The sequence below is a fragment of the Piliocolobus tephrosceles genome, chromosome 1 (assembly GCF_002776525.5).
Source record: "Piliocolobus tephrosceles isolate RC106 chromosome 1, ASM277652v3, whole genome shotgun sequence".
NCBI classification, from domain to species: domain Eukaryota; kingdom Metazoa; phylum Chordata; class Mammalia; order Primates; family Cercopithecidae; genus Piliocolobus; species Piliocolobus tephrosceles.
Window position 1 is genome coordinate 77,431,505 of NC_045434.1, and position 17,253 is coordinate 77,448,757.

The 17,253-nt window shown below is 40.0% G+C and overlaps 1 protein-coding gene and 1 pseudogene across 4 annotated transcripts in view; both read left to right on the forward strand.

Annotated features, from left to right (window-relative positions):
• Positions 1 to 997, forward strand: part of LOC111537037 — a 61,060-nt pseudogene extending 60,063 nt beyond the window's left edge.
• A 1,002-nt stretch (positions 998 to 1,999) lies between these two features.
• MARK1 (microtubule affinity regulating kinase 1) overlaps positions 2,000 to 17,253 on the forward strand; it is a 140,081-nt gene continuing 124,827 nt past the window's right edge. Inside the window, exon 1 of one of the 4 annotated variants that reach the window (XM_023203539.1) lies at positions 2,000 to 2,350. In XM_023203539.1, the coding sequence (XP_023059307.1) occupies positions 2,300 to 2,350 (51 nt within the window). In that variant the 5' untranslated portion in view covers positions 2,000 to 2,299. The remainder of the gene's footprint in view (positions 2,351 to 17,253) is intronic. The other 3 variants (XM_023203540.1, XM_023203541.1, XM_023203542.1) reach the window with 3 other exon arrangements.

Below are 17,253 nucleotides of genomic sequence, written 5' to 3' on the forward strand. Positions count from 1 at the left end.
AATATGCCCTTGCAACTTCAAAACATCTTGGTGATTCAGGATTTTCTGCAGAGGGAATGTAAATACTTGACATTCTCAGTAACACATCATAGTTCAGGATGTAGCATTGCAGTTCCGCCGCCTGAATTCTGTTTGAGAAGTGGTGATGACCACCAAAGGGATCTTGTTTTTTTTTTCATTTGATTTGTGAAATTGGGACGTGGTTACAAGAGAAAATGCTAAAGGAATAAGTACATAGATGGTGTTCTAGAAGTAAATATAGACTGGGTGAGAATTGTTTCTTTCCTCAAAGGATTTTTGTGTTTGCTATTTTTAGGTCTTTTGGACCCATGATTTAAGGGTCAAGTGTTAACTTTTCAGAAACAACTTTTAATGAGTCAGGATAAAAACCATCTGGTGCAGGGGTTCTTCCTTCAAATGGAGGAAATTCAGGAGAGACGAGAAATTTCCCACCATCATAAGAATTCCGTTGGAGGCTTACTTAAGTAGCTCAACAAATGAATGTATCTACTCCTATCTTTAATTCCTTTTGTCTTCTTGCCCATCCACGAAAGGAAGTGAAAAAGAAATGTTGCAAAGAATAGAGAGATGATAAGGTTTTCGTTCTAGAGGCTGAATGTGCAAAATGTAAGCTCTCAAATGAGATAGAAAAAAAAAGCATCCTTGCTTATAAAAGGCGAATGGGTCCTGGACAATGCACTACAGACGCGGATGCCTGCAGGATGTCATGAGGCAGGTGGGTGGAAGTGTGAGGAAGCCACCTGGAAGCGGGAGGACAGGGCCCAAATCAGACACAGCTCTCCATCCTCCCTAAACAGGCTCGCCTAAGTGACACTTCCTTGTGTCCCAGGAAGTGACGATCAGCCAGTGTAGATGTTGTGACTCGCGGGTCTCACCCACTCCGGGGGTGCTGCGGGGCGCCCAGAGCGACACATCTTCCGTCGGCCCCATTCCCGAAGAGGCCGCGCCGTCGGGGGCTGAGACCCACTTGCACTGAGTCTCCAGCCGCCCCGCTAGGCTGCTGGCGCTTCTAGGGGCTTTTGCGCTCTTTGCCAAACTCTGAGGGTGACCCTGAATCTAATGGCTCCCTAGAGAAGGGGACTGACAGAGGGCTCAGGCGAGGACAGGGATTGAGAAAGCGTGGAAACGGGGGAGGAGGAGTAGAATTTAAGAATGGTAAAAGTCCCGAGGTAGGAGAAAAGGAGGGGTAGGATCCAGGGTAGGATTGAATCCAATTCTTCTCCAATGAAACGGACCAAAAGAAAGAAAGAAAGAAACACACAAAAAAAAAAAAAAAAAAAAAAAAAACGCCACTTATTCACATCAGCTCTCTCACCCTCAACCCGGCAAAAACCAAACACGAATAAAAATAAAACCACCAGAGGCTCTTAGACTACCGTAAACTCTGCGGGTGGGGCACGAAATAAAAATAAACACAGGGACAGGCGGGCAAGAGAGCGCGGGAGGAGGAGGAGGAGGAGGAGAAGGAGGAGGAGGAGGAGGAGGAGGAGAAGGAGGAGGAAGAGGAGGAGGCGGCCCCGCATCCCTAATGAAGGAATGAATGGAGAGGCCCCCTCGGCTGGCGCCCGCCCACCCGGCGGCGGCCGCCAAGTGCCTCTGGGCGCTGCGTGCCGCGCCCGCTGCTCCGCGCGCAGCCGGCTCGGGCCGCTCCTCCTGACTGAGGCGCGGCGGCGGCGGTGGCTGTGACCGCGCGGACCGAGCCGAGACATTCGCGCCGGGGGCTCGGGCGCCGCCGCCGCTGGGCCCCGGGCGCGTGGATGCGGCTGGGCCGGGCGGCGCCGCACACCTGAGGCGGGGAACTGGGCGCGGCGCGGGCGACGCTGTCAGAGCCGCGGTTCCTGACGCCCAGGCGCTCGCCGGGACCAGCCAGGCAGTGATTTGAGTCACCGGGTTCACCTTCACCCATGGCCTGGAGAGCCTAGCGGGGCTCGCCGCCGCCTCCCGGCTCCCCTTCCCCGCCTCCCACCCCTCAGCGCCGCATCCTGCCAGCCTCGCCGCCCAGCCAGCGCCGGGCAACCGCCTCGCTTGAAGCCCTCCCTCGTTACTGTCCGCGTACCCCGGCGGCGCCGCCGCGGGAAGCGGCTCCCCCTCCTCTTCCTCCGCGTCCTCTTCTCTCTCTCCCTCGCCGGGGCCGCTTGTTGCACCGCTCCGCGGCCTGCGGGAGCCGCTCGCCCTGGTCTTGTGCTCGCGTCCGCACCCCTTTCCTGTTGCCCCCCTCCGAGGCCCGCACCCCAGCCGGGCCGGCGAGACCCCGGCCAGACCCCGCTGCCCGCACAAAATGTCGGCCCGGACGCCATTGCCGACGGTGAACGAGCGGGACACGGAAAATGTGAGTAACCGGAGCCTCTCTCGGGAGCGTTGGGGGTGAGACCCTCCTCTGATCCCCACTTCACTCGCGCTTGGGCCGCCCCCCGTGCCTCCACGCGGCCACCCAGGGCAGGGTCTCCACCTGGAGCCCGGCATGACCGTCACCCACTGCTCAGCCCTATTCTTCATTCCAACCCCATTTCGCTTGTTTCCCCTCAAGGGTGAGGGTGGGGAACCGTAAGTGGCGCCCTCTCGCTCGGAGGTGGTCTTCCAGGAGCGGATGGGGTGATGGAGGGCAGAGAGGCAGAATGGGATGGCAGAGTGGGCAGTCAGGATTGCTTTATTTCTACCTCTGCATTCTGTGCCCCCACCCGAATGCTTGCTTTACAATAGCAGACGAGCCGGCTACCTCTCACTCTTGCTTTTCTGGATCTTTCAATCCTTTGCACCCTCCCCTCCTCCCCCCGCATTGCCCCATGACTTTGCTTTCTGTAACATTGTGTCCACATTTTGGGTCATGGGCCCCAAAGGGAGAAGGATGGGAATGGAAGTGGAGATGTGTGCGTGTTTGTATATGAGTTTATCTTGCTGTGACACTCTTAGTAGAGATGAGTAGAAGAATTTCACGAACAGCATCTATGGCCCTGGGGTTACAGCAAAATATTGAAAAGCCACATGAAGCCAAGGGCTTTTTAATCTCTTCCTTAAGTCAGTGATAATGATGCAGGGCAGGTTTTACTTTAAATATCTCTCCTCCTTCTTGAAGTGTCACAAGGTGCACATCTTTGAAGGAGGGATTTTCTATGTCTTTGATCTGATTGCCCTCAGGAGCTGTTATCAAAATGCAGATGTCCCTGGCTTTTAAGCTCTTGAAAAACGAAAAGAACAAGACCCCTTGTATTTCCACCTTCTGAAAAGTACAGTTTTGTGTGTGTGTGTGTGTGTGTGCGTGCAAGTTCCTTTGTGGGAAGGTTTTCTTGGTTTTTTTTTTGTTTTTGTTTAAAATACTCAAGACCTGTAAATAGAGCTTGGCTGATTTTCCGACTGATTTTAAGGACCTAGAGGGGTACTAAGTTTTGGTCAACTGTCCAGACCTCTGTCTAGTTATCTCATCAGCCGTCCAGCTTTTGATGTACCACTGACTTCATCGGGTTGGTAAAATAAAATAACGAAGCGCTTTGGTGTTCTTAGACAAAAGGCATGAGAGAAAGGATACAAGCTCACTTCTGAGTTGTTGGAGGGGGTATAAACAGATGATTTCATCTTAGGAGGGGAGCACAGAAATTTAATATAATTATACAAAGAAGAAATTCTAGTAAGAGACCATTGTTAGAGGACCTGTGAAGATGTTTCAGAGTATGCTTTTGTCTTCTCTAGCGCCGTGCATTTAAAATGGGAAAGATAGTGTAAGGCTGCTGCTATCATAAATTAGAATCATTTTAGTTCAAATCAAATTAGTTCATTTGCATCATAACTATTTTAGAAAATATAATTGATACACAGTTTTGATTGAGAGATTGAACAAGGTCAGAGAAAAAGATGGATATTTTGGTTTAAGTTGATTTTAAAACCGAGTTGGCACGGAATTTTTCTAACAGGAACTCTAAAAAAATGCCTGTCATTCAAGAGTGTGAATGAAAAGTAAGACAGATGATAACCTTTGTTTTTATTAGCAAATTACTGTATGTGTTAACCCAGGAAGAATGGAAAAATACATTGTTTTTATTTTCTTTTAGATTTTTATAGCTCTTCTCATACTTGTATGAATAAGGTACTTCATAAAGACATGAGATATAATTATAGAAATATGCATTAAGGAATAGTACAAAATGCAGCTTCTCATGTAAGAACACACAAAAAAGGATTTTAAAGCTAAGCAATAATAGTATGATAAATTTTGTTATGAGTGACTTCTGAAAATGATTATGCTGTGTAAACTGATTTGCTGTTTCTAAACATGTTATTTCAAAGTCACTTTTATGGTCTTGTGCCTTATTGTGTTGTACATAATGATATCTCCATTTAGCTTACTCTACCCACATCCTTATTTTCTCCTAATTGCTATGGAAAATATCTATTATATGACAACTGTCAATAAGTATGCACTCAGCACATTCGTTTGTTAGGTAAAGGGTTGGGAAGGGGATATAGAAGTAGTGTTTAAGATCTCCCACCCCCCCCCTGCAAGGAGCTTACAGAAATAATAATCCCAAACAAATAATGTATAGTAGAATACATGTATAGTAGAATAATGTATAGTAAATAGGGCTAAATTGGTTTATAGGTGTTATAGGTGTTTATCAAAGAGGCCACCACTGATGGCTACTAAATCACCATTGGTGACTCTCTTTATTCTGTAGTTGGTAGTAAATGGCATCATCCCTTTTTACTTCTCATCCATGAAATAAAGTAACAAACCTGCTTGTTAGCTAATATATTAATGCCAGTATGGCAGCCAAAATGTATGTTTGTTTGTAGTTATTTTCAATTACATGACATATTTTTAAAAATAGTTTATGAAACTTTTATATTCATATGACTATTAAAGGGTTCTAAGTCCTTTGGTGTATCAAGCATGCTAACCAAAAACATTTTATTATCCTTAGAAATTAAAATCAACAAATACGGTAATTTAAAACACCATCTTGATATTTCGTTGTCATTTGCAGTTAATATAAACATTTCTTTGGTCATCCATATAATGTATTTGGATTTTGTCTCCTTGGGAATATATATAATATCTACCCTTCTCAGTGTCACTAATATATATTCAGGATAAATTAAAAATCCCAAAAGAGGAATATTATAGCACTGATCTCTTATATACTACTACTATATATAGTAGAATGAGAAAGCATTGCTTTTCTCTAAGGACAGTCTGTGTGTACTTTTTCAGGAGTATTTTCTTTGATGAAAGATCTGTGTGTGCCTTGTTAATAGGCCTGAATGGGCTAAATACAACAGGACAACCAATGATTAACTTTTAAGGCAATAAACACTTCGTAGTAAAGTAAAAAAATACGTGTTGCAGATAATATAATCAATGCAAAATGTGTTTGATTTTAGATTATAAACAGTAAGTCCAGAAAAAGTAAAAAATATTTTTCGTTTTTTCTTGTTAGATTTTATTTGGATAATTCCACCATGGATGTAGATAATATATTATCATTACTCTTACGTGTTGTTTAATGAAACAATAAAAAAATTTTTAGTATTTGGGAAAAACTCTGATTATGATAATTATTAATGGGTCAAAAATGCTCAGCCTAGCTATCTGTGATGAAATTTTGATCAGTATGAAGAAAACTCTTTTGACTACTTCTTGGGAGGTTTTAAAATTGAATTCGGTTCGATTAAAAAGTCTTTAGCAAAAAAAGACTCTTGATGTTGAGTCTTGTGACATACTGAAATTCATGGCGGTGGTTATAATGATTACCTATTGTAACTAAGGTTGCCATCAGTAGTTTGTCCTGTGAGAATCATTGTTAATGGCATGAAGAAGCAAGAGGAAAAGCATACCTTTGCCACTACCCTTGGATTTTCTCAGTATCCTGTGCATCCTTCACATGTCACAGTATTTATCACATAGCATCTAGTTGCCTGACTTTGTCTCCCTTAGTCTGTGTTGCCAGTGCCCAGCACAGTGACTAGTATTGGTATATAAGAAATCAGTGCTGTAACACCCCTTTTGAATTTTTTCATTTATCGCCAAAGTATATTGGTGACATTGGTGAGGGTAGACATTACGTATTACAACCTGAGAGGCTGAATGAAGCCTTCAGAGAGAAAATTTAGTGACCTACCCAACGTTAATAATTCTATCCTTCAAGGTTAATAATGAAAATCCGACAGCTTCCACTATTACTGTACTCATGCTAGTACTTCTAGAACGTGTTTTTTTGTTTTATTTTGTTTTGTTTGTGTCTTAAAGATTTTAGAAGAGTGACTCACGCCTCTAATCCCAGCACTTTGTGGGGCGAGGTGGGAGGATTGCTTGAATCTAGGAATTCAAGACCAGCATGGGCAACATGGAGAAACCCTGTCTCCACTAAAAATACAAATATGAGCTGGGCATGGTGGTATATGTCTGTAGTCAGTCACAGCTACTACGGAGGCTGAGGTGGGAGGGTTGCTTGAGCCCAGGAGATCAAGGCTGCAGTGAGCCAAGATCACACTGCTGCACTCCAGCCCGGGTGACAGAGTGAGAACCCTGTTAAAAAAAAAAAAAAAAAGAGAAGATTTTAGAAGAGCATATGAAGTGGAATAAGATCCTTTATTAGAGGAAGAACAGGATATGCCATCCTTATCCCTACTTCTGAACCTTTACTGTTTCCTGTGTGGAGTGCCTTGCACTTGTCCCTTCATATCAAATTTACAAATCCTTTATGGCTTGTCTCATTGTTTTAACAAGACTTCTGAAATGATTGCAGCTAATATTGTTGTAGCTGAACAGTGGTGGATGTATATAGTCCACATCACTGGTCTCTACAGTGGGTGTGCAGGGCAATACATTGGAAGAAGAAATGTATTTAATGTCTATCACTTCACTTTTGACCTACATGCTATTATTACGTCTTCTTTTTTTTTTTTAAATAAAAATCCAGGTTGTATAGAATTAGACACATGATTTTAAAGTTGTTATTATTGTTGTTGTTATTATTTTTCTTCTTCCATCTCATTCTTTCCTTTGGGGGTCATTTTCTCTTTTCCTGATGAATATCGTTGGAAGTTCTTTTGGTGAAGGATTGTTAGTCATGAACTTTTTTAGATCTGAAGACATATTTTGCCCTAATTCTTAAAAGATAGCTTTGCTTAGTCTGTAACTCTAGGTTGATAGTTTGATTCCTTTCACCACTCAGAAGGTAGTATTCTGTTGTCTATTGATTTACATTATTTCTGTTCAGGAGTCGTCTGCTATTTGGTGTGTGATCCTTTCTGTCTGTCTCTATCTTATGTGGATTCATATGTCTCATCAGTTATGGAAATGTACCAACCATTATGTCTTTGAACATTACCTTACCTCTGTTCTATATAGTATTTCTGGCACTCTGGTTAGATGTGCTAAAATTTATCATTCTATCCTTCATGTTTAACCTGTCATTCATATTTTTCCTCCTCTTTCCTTGTTTCTTTGTACTCCAATCTGTAGTATAACCTATCCTATAGTTATCATATATGTTTCGATCTTTCTTCAGCTGTATATAACCCTGTTAACCTATCTGTTGAATTTTTTTTCATTGTGGTAAAAAGCATCCATCAGATACACCCTTGTAACAAATTGTTAAGTGTACAGTACAGTATTTTTGGTGGGGAGGGAGTAGATTTTAGTGGTGGTAAGGTGGCAATTTTATTTTTTTATTTTTTTCACGTCTTATTTTTTATTTAATTTTATGATATGTATTAGATCTATTAGTGCATATTTTAGGGGTATATGTGTTAATTTGATACATTCATATAATCAAAGTAAGGCAACTGGGATATCTATCACTTTACATATTGATCTTTTCATTGTACTAGGAACATTAAAATTATTCTAGCTATTTTGAAATGCACATCGATTAATGTTAACTATACTCACCTGAGTGATCTATTGAACACTAGGTGTTTTTCCTTCTAAGTGTATGTTTATACTCATTAAGCAATCTCTTTTCATCCTTCCCTTCCTGCTAACCCTTTCTAGCCTTTGTTAACCTCCAATCTACTCTATCTTCATGAGATCGCTTTTTTTAGCTCCCACATATGAGTGAGAACATATTTGTCTCTCTGTACTTGGCTTATTTCACTTAACATAATGACCTCCAATTTCATCCATAGGCACAATATTGTACAGCACATCTCTAGAAATTTTTCATCTTGTGTGACTGAAACTGTGTACATATTGAACAGCACCTCCCTATTTCCCTTTCTGTCCAGACCCTGGCAACCACCATTCTTACTTTCTGCTTTGATGAGTTTGACTACTTTAGATACCTCACAAAAATGGGATCATGTAGCAGGATTTATCCTCTGTAACTGGCTTATTTCATTTTAGCACAATGCCCTTAAGGTTAATCCATGTTGTAGCATATGACAGGATTTCCTTCTTTTTTATAGCTGAATAATATTCCATTGTATTATGTACCTTGTTTTGTTTATCCATTTATCTGCTGATGGACATTTGGGTTGCTTCTACTTATTGTCTCTCATAAATAATACATCAATAAATATGGGAGTGCAAAGATCTCTTTGAGATCTTGATTTTAGTTTTTTGGATAAATACCCAGAAATGGATTGTATGTTAGTTCTATTGTTAGGTCATATGGTAGTTCTACTGGGTCAAATGGTAAGTCTATTTTTAATATTCTGAGGAGACTTCATATCGTTTTTCATAGCAGCTGCAGTATTTTACATTTCCACCAACAGTGCACAAGGGTTGCAATTTCTGTACATCCTCACCAATGTTTATTTTCTATTTTTATTTTATTTTTGTTTTGTGGTTTTTAAAATTATAACTATCCTAACAGTTGTAAAGTAAATATCTTACTGTGGTTTTGATTTGCATTGCCTGGATGATTTGTGATGCTCATCATCTTTTTATATACCTCTTGGCCATTTGTGTGTCTTCTTTAGAGAAATGTCTATTCAACTCCTTTGCACATTTAAAAATCCAGTTTTTTTAAATCAAGTTTGTGTATAGTTTTGCTCATACTGTAGTGTGCTTTTTCACTCTGTTGTTTTCTTTGATGTGCAGAAGCTTTTTAGTTTGATTTAGTCCTGATTGTCTATTTTTGCTTTTGTTGGCTGTGCTTTTGATGTCATATACAAGAAATGTTTGTCAAGACCAATATCATGAAGCTCTTCTATGTTTTCTTCCAGGAGTTTTATAATTCAGGTCTTAAATTTAAATCTTTAATCCCTTTTGAGATAGTTTTTGTGTATGATATAAAATGAGGGTCCAGTGTCATTCTTTTGCATATATATATATATCCATTTTCCCAGCACCGTTTGTTGAAAACACTGTGCTTTACCCATTGTGAATTTTTGGGATCCATGTTGAAAATCATTTGACTGTGTATGCATGGGTTCCTTTCTGAGCTCTCTATTCTGTTCTTCGTGTATATCTCTGTCTTTAAGCTAGTACTATACTATTTTGATTACCATAGCTTTGCAATATGTTTTGAAGCCAGTAAGTGTGAGGCTTTGTTCTTTCTGAAGATTGTTTAGGCCATTCCGGGTCCTTTGTGGTTCCAAATGAATTTTATATTTTTTTTTGTTTCTGTAAAAAATGCCATTAGGATAGTTCTTCGGTTCTTCGTTAGTGCATAGAAATGTCACTGACTTTTGTACATTGATTTTGTAGCCTGAAACTGTTGAATTTGTTTATTCTTTCTAGCAGTTCTTTGTTTGGTATTTGGAATCCTTAGGGTTTTCTACATATAAGATAATCTCATCTACAAACAGTGATAATATTACTTCTTTCTGATTTGGATACCTTTTATTTATTTATTTATTTTTTTCTTGTCTAACTGCTCTGCCTAGGACTTCTAATGCTATTTTAAATAGAAGTGGCAAGAATGGGCATCCTTGTCTTGTTCTTGATCTTAAAGGGAAACCTTTGTTTTCTACCGCTGAGTGTTATGTTAGTTGTGGGCTTTTTATATATGGTCTTTTTTATGTTGATGTAATTTTTTTCTATTTTTATTTTGTTGAGTGGCATTTTTCATCATGAAAAGGTATTGAATTGTGTCAATGCTTTTTCTGCATCTATGGAGATGATGAGGCAGTTTTAATTTTCCTTCTGTTAATGTAGTATATATCACATTGATTTTTCTGTGTTGAGCCATCCTTGTATCCTAGGGATCCTCTTGGGCATGGTATGTGATCCTTCTAATGTGCCGTTGAATTTGAATTGCTAGGTTTTTTTTTTTTTTTTCCCTGAGAATTTTTATATTGATATGCATTAGGGATATTGACTTGTAGTTTTCTTTTCCTGTAGTGACTTTTTCTGGTTTTTGTATCATGGTAATGCTGGCTTTATAAAATGATTTAGGAAGTATTCTCTTCTTTTTGGGGAAGAGTTTGAAAGGGTTGGTTTTAATTCTTCTTTAAATGTTTAGTAGAATTCACTAGTGAAGCCATCTGGTCTTGGGCTTATCGTTGTTGGAAGGTTTTTGATTCCTAATTCAATCTCCTTAATAGTTATAGCTTTGTTTAGATTTCTATTTTTTCATAACTTAGTTTTTGTAGGTTTATGAGGGTTCTCCAGAGGAAAAAATCCAATAGGCTATACATAGATATATGAGAAGATTTATTATGGGAACTGGTTCCTGTGATTATGGAGGCCATAAAGTCTCACAGTGTTTCATCTGAAAGTGGGAGAACCAGGAAAACCAGTGATATAATTCAGTCTGTGTCTGAAGGCCCAAGAACAAGTAGCTCTGATGCCTGCAAGCAGGATAAGATGAATATCCCATCCCAGCTGAAGAAGAGAGAAAACTTTTCTGGTTTTTTTTTTTTGAGACGGAGTCGGCGTCTCCCTCTGTCGTCCAGGCTGGAGTGCAGTGGCGCTATCTCTGCTCACTGCAAGCCCCACCTCCCGGGTTCGCGCCGTTCTCCTGCCTCAGCCTCCCGAGTAGCTGGTACTACAGGCGCCCACCACCGCCCCCGGCTAATTTTTAAAATATTTTTAGTAGAGACGGGGTTTCACCGTGTTAGTCAGGATGGTCTTGATCTCCTGACCTCGTGATCCGCCCGCCTCGGCCTCCCACAGTGCTGGGATTACAGGCGTGAGGTTTTTTTTTTTTTTTTTCTTTATATTCCAATCGGGCTCTCTCAATGGATTGAATGATACTTGCCTACATTGATGAAAGTATATGCTTTGTTCAGCTGCTGATCAAAATGCTAACCTCTTATGGAAAAACTCTCTTGGATATACCCCAAAATAATATTTTGCCAGCTGTCTGAGCATTCCTTAGCCCAGTCAAGTTGACATATAAAATTAACCATCACAGTAAGTTGTATGTTTCTAGGAATTTATACCTTTCTTTGATGTTATCTGATTTGTTGGAAGATGATTATTCATGGTAGTATCTTACATCCTTTTTATTTCTGTTTCATCAGTTGTAATACTTTCTCTTTCATTTCCAATTTTGAGTCCTGTCTTTTTTTTTCTTAAGTCAGGTTTCTCAATTTGTTGATCTTTTCAAAAAACCAAGTCTTTCACTGATTTTTTTTCTGTTTTTGTGTTCACTAATTTATTTCTACTCTAATCTTTTTTATTTCCTTTCTTCTGCTAAATTTTGAGTTAGTTTGCTCTTCTTTCTCTAGTCCTTGAGGTGTTGAGTTAGATTATTTATTTGAGGTCTTTCTCTTTTTTTTTGTTTGAGATAGAGTCTTGCTCTGTCATCCAGGCTGGAGAGCTGTGGCGTGATCTCGGCTCACTGCAGCATCTGCTTCCTGGGTTCAAGTGATTCTCCTGCCTCAGCCTCCTGAGTATCTGGGATTACAGGTGCCCGCCACCATACCTGGCTAGTTTTTGTATTTTTAGAAGAGACGGGGTGTCACCATGTTGGCCAGGCTGGTTTAAAACTCCAGCCTCAAGTGATCTGCCCACCTTGGCCTCCCGAAGTGCTGAGATTACAGGCAAGAGCCACCACACCCAGACTCTTATTCTTTAATATAGGCGTTTTTTAATGAAGTCACGATAAACTTCCCTCTTAGTGCTGCGTTTGCATCCCATAAGTTTTGCTGTTGTATTTTTGTTATCGGTCCTGGAGAATGTTCTGTGTGTGCTTGAGAAGAATTTATATTGTGCTGCTGTTGGGTGGAATGCTCTGTATGTCTATATGTCCATTAGGTCAATTTGTTCTACAGTGTTCTTCAGGTCCTCTGTTTCCTTATTGATCTTCTATCTGGATATTCTATCATTATTGAATGTAGGATATTGAAATCTTTTATTGTGTGTTGCTGTCTATTCCTGCCTTCAGTTCTGTCATGTTTGTTTCTGCTGTGATGTTGGATACATATATATTTATAATTGTTATAGCTTCCTCATGAATTGATCTTTTATCATTACTTAATATTCTTCTTTGTCTCTTGTGATAGTTTTTGACATAAGATCTGTTTTAGGCCGGGCATGGTGGCTCAAGCCTGTAATCCTAGCACTTTGGGAGGCTGAGACGGGCGGATCACGAGGTCAGGAGATCGAGACCATCCTGGCTAACACGGTGAAACTTCCGTCTCTACTAAAATATACAAAAACAACTAGCCAGGCGTGGTGGCGGGCGCCTGTAGTCCCAGCTACTCCGGAGCCTGAGGCAGGAGAATGGCGTAAACCCGGGAGGTGGAGCTTACAGTGAGCTGAGATCCGGCCACTGTACTCCAGCCTGGGCAACAGAGTGAAACTCCCTCTCAAAAAAAAAAAAAAAAAAAAGAAGATCTGTTTTATCTGATGTAAGTTTGGCTACCTCTGCTCTCTTTTGGTTATTTCACCCTTTAATTTTTAGCCTGTGGGTGTCCTTAAATCTAAAGTGAATCTCTTGTACACAACATATAGTTGGATCTTATGTTTTTAATCCATTCAACAACTCTGTCTTTTGATTATGGTGTTTACTCCATCTACATTTGGTGCAATTAGTGATAGGGAAGGACTTACTATTGCCATTTTGTTAACTGTTTTCTGTCTTATAGGTTTTTGTCCCTCTTATCCTCTCTTGCTGTATTCCTACGTGTTTCATTGATTTTTTTGTAGTGACGTCTAGTGTAAGCTGGATTCTATCAGCATCTAAAACCTGTCCCTCTGGCAGTCCCCTAAAAATCAGAGCATTGGATCCATGCTCCACTCTTCTTTTCCCCCGTCTGTTGAATTTTCAATTTCATTTATCATATTTTTAATTTCTCTTAAGCTTGTCTGCCTTTTTAAGTAGATTCTTGGACCTTGCTTATTTCATGATTTCATCTTCATTTCCTTGAACGTTTAATATATAGTAATTTGCACCCTGTTTCTGGTAGTTCCGTTATCTGAAGTCCCTAGGAGGTTAGATTATCTGCTAATTCTCATTCACTACGTTGTTTCTTATTGAATGTGCTGGTATTTGATGGTGTCATTCACTATGGTTGTTTCTTATTGAATGTGCTGGTATTTGATGCTGAGCTCCTCTTTGCCTGATTGTTATTTGTGTGAAACTTGGGGGCCTAAATTGAGGATGCTTCCTTCAGAGAGGGATTGGGTTTGCTTCTGCTGGGAACCCCTACTGACCTGGGGCACTTTAGTCTCCTGTAGGGATTCCTGGGAGTTGTAGATTCAGCTCTCTAACCCTGTAGTGAGTCCAAGGCTTAGTATTTGACTCCAGGGTAACTCAGGCTTTTGTGGTAACTTTTGGCTGTTGTTTGTTGATTTTTTTTATGTTTGTTTACTTGTTTTTGTTTTGCCCTTGAAGGTCTCTCGTACTCTCTTATAGGTCAGTAATTCATGTAAAAAATATGTACTATTTTGGAGTACCCCTTATAATATCATGCCTACTGCACTGTAGAAATTCTGGAATAAACTTTTTGTAAATGGGTCTTTAGAAATTTACATACTTATGGGATTTCCATACTTATGTTCCATACTTATGTAAATTTCCATACTTATGTTCCTAAACCATGTGTCATTTCTGAAATTCTCATATCAGTATACTTTAAAATGTGCATAATTTTCTGTTTATAAATCTTTCATTTGAAAATTTACTAGATTTTTGAAATCATTTGTTATAATTGTTAGAATGATTAATTTTCAAGAATGGCTCGGGCAAAGTGGAAATCTAACAGAACTTTCGCATAATTGGTGAATAGATTGAAATATGAGCATCATAATTAAATAAATGCAAGCAGTTGTCCACTACTTCCATTTGTGTGAGATGCTCTCTTTAGCCATGACAGTCATTGAAATCAAGTAGCAACATGAACTGGACTTACAATCAGTCCTTCAGTTCTTTATCACAAATTGTTAAGCCAACATTTGCAAACTCAAGAAACATTCATTTGTATTGTATAACATTAATAATATTTTACTAATCACTGAAAAGTTTGTACCGTCAGAATTCAATATATCTCCAAAATTTTTTATACTATACTTTTTCATATGCGTAATCTATTTATAAAGTAATTCATATGTAATTTATTAGTATTCCTATGGGAGTCCATACTTACACATTTCGAAGCTAAAAATACCTTGGACTATAGTTTAGAGGCCATTCTATGCCACAGAGTTTAGCATTGTTCTCTGATTCTTCCACGTATAAACTTTTACTTTCTGGCTAAATTGAAAATATTTTGAGGCTGTGGACCACTTTCAACATTATTTCTCTATATCCTTTATTACCTAGCATAGTGTTTGGCATATTTTTTGGTGCTCAACAATTTAATAAACCAAGGTCTATTTTATTTATTTATTCTCAAATACAGTGGGTTTATGAACCACCTGAGGAGATTGTTTCAAATTTACATTTCCTAACTCTGTTCCCTCCCATTCTATGTTCTTGCTCAGTTTTTCTAGGTGAGGTCTAGGAATTTCTTTCTCCAAACCTTTAAGCAATTCTTACACAGATATCCACTGGCTAGGTTTTAGAAAACATTGATTTATATGATGATGATGATTACATTGTAATTAACCTCATATTATGATGAAAATGAAAAGACAGTCATAGTTGATAGCTATATTTTAGAAAAGGATGGAAGAAATGATAAGTCAATCCTTTTGTAGGTGATGACAACAGTAGAAAATATCAGGGAATTTTCTGTAAGTAATAAGGTACATGCATGTGGTTGTTATCGGCGTAAGATATAAGAAAGGGGCAAAAGAGGAATTTCATGTTCTTCCCTTCCCTTCCCTCAAGTTTATGTGGTTAACAATAAAGTGGGAAGGGAAATGGCAACAGAAAAAGGAGTTTACCATATGGTGCCTGCTGTGGTGTGAATGTGCCTCCCAAAAGTTTGTGTGTTAGAAACTTAATACCCAAGGCAACAGTGGTGGGAGATGGGGCCTAATAAGAGATGATTGGGTCATAAGGTCAGAGCCCTCATGAATGGCTTAATGTTTTTTCAGTAACAAGTTAGTTATCTGGATAGTGGGTTGCAAGCCCTGCCCATGGTGCTTTTCTCTTTTGCACACTTGCTTACCTTTCTGCCATTCTGCCTTTCCACCATGGGATGACGCAGGCTGAAGACCATCACCAGATGCCAGCCCCTTGATATTTGACTTCCCAGCCTACAGAATCGTGAGCTAAATAAATTTCTGTTCATTATAAGTTACTCAGTCTGCTGTATTCTGTTATAGCAAAAGAAAAGAGACTAAGACAGTGCCTTTAGTTATAGGCTGAATCTTTCTCCTAAGAAAGTGTTATTTAATACTGTTTTGACCACTATATCAGGTTAGCCCAGGTAGTAAACAAATTAGAAACTGAGCCACAGTACCAAATTTTAGTGAACTACTGTAAAGTATATGGTAACAGGTTTCACAAGACTAACTTTCCTTTTGGGATCAGCAGTACTTTCACAATTTAAAAAGAGGGTTTGCTTTTATTTCCTTTTCTATTTGCTTCATCACAATTGAAGATGATAAGGATACAAAGACAAATGAAACCTGTTCCCTGCTCTGGAGTGACTCAAAGCCTGAAGTGGGAGACAGACATAGAGACAAATAAGTACAGTAGAAAGTTGCAGTTCCTTGTCATCCAGCTGATTAGAACACAGAGTAAAGAAGGAAGGAGAGGCGGGCCACGTCCTCATGAAAGCCTTTGAAATGAGGTTTGAAAGATAAGTACTCCTTCACCAAGTGGCTCTGTGGAAAGTTGAGTTGGTGGGAAGAAGAGGGCATTCTGGGTGGAAGGTGCATTTGCACAAAGTCCCTGAGTGTGAAGTGGAAAAGAGGAGAGCATCGCCCTGAGGTGGGCAGCATTTAGTGAGAGGGCCTGGCTTGAGAGTAGGCGGGGCCTTACATGCCCTAGCAAGAGCTAGTCCTGGAGGCCGCAGAAGCTCTTGGAGGATTTAGGTGGAGGGTCAACTTGATGAGATTTGTGTTAAATATTTTCTGTGTGCCTGCATGCTTTAGAAACACTCTAGTTTTTAAATTCAGTGGGCTGTTTTCTAATGGTGTTTTTTTTTTTTTTTTTTTTTTTTTTTTGAGATAGGGTCTTGTTCAGGCTAGAGTGCAGTAGCATGATCACAGCTCACTGCTGCAGTCTTGGCCTTTGGGTTCAATCAATCCATCTGCCTCAGCCTCCTTAGTATCCTTAGTAGCTGGGACTATAGGTGCTTGCCACCATGCCTGGCTAATTTTTGTATTTTTTCATAGAGATGGGAGTTTCAACATGTTGCCCAGGCTGGTTTTGAACTCTTGGGCTCAAGCGAGCCACCCTACCTCTGCCTCCCAAATTGCTGAAATTGCAGGCATGAGCCACCACACCCAGCCTGAAAGCGCTTTTAATACAGTATTTATGTACACTTTATTTGGCATATTAGAGGAAGGTTTGGTAAAGGGGAGACGCCAGTGCTGGTGACAAAGACTCTTGACAAACTTTAGTTAGGCTGCTCAGAGCCCTGTTCTCAACTAGGCCTTGACTTTGGCCCTCTATTTCCTTCCTGCCCTTACTGGGCCTGCACAACCCCAAATTAGCAAAGAATCTTCCTGAGTCAGTTTGATGAGAGATCACCCTTGATATCTGACCACCCCTGATAGCTGATTGAGTTCTTCACCCCCCACCTTTGATGTCTGAGTCCTTGGCTTGTCGTTTGCAAGAACCCCCTTACCCTTGATGTCTCCTTTAGTACTTTTCCATGTATTCACCCTCTCACTCTGCTCCTTGCCTGTAAATCACTAGCCATCTTTGCAATATTCAGAGTTGAGCCTATCTCTTTTCTCTATGGTAGTACCCCTATTACAATAGTCTTGAGTAAAGTTTTCCTTAC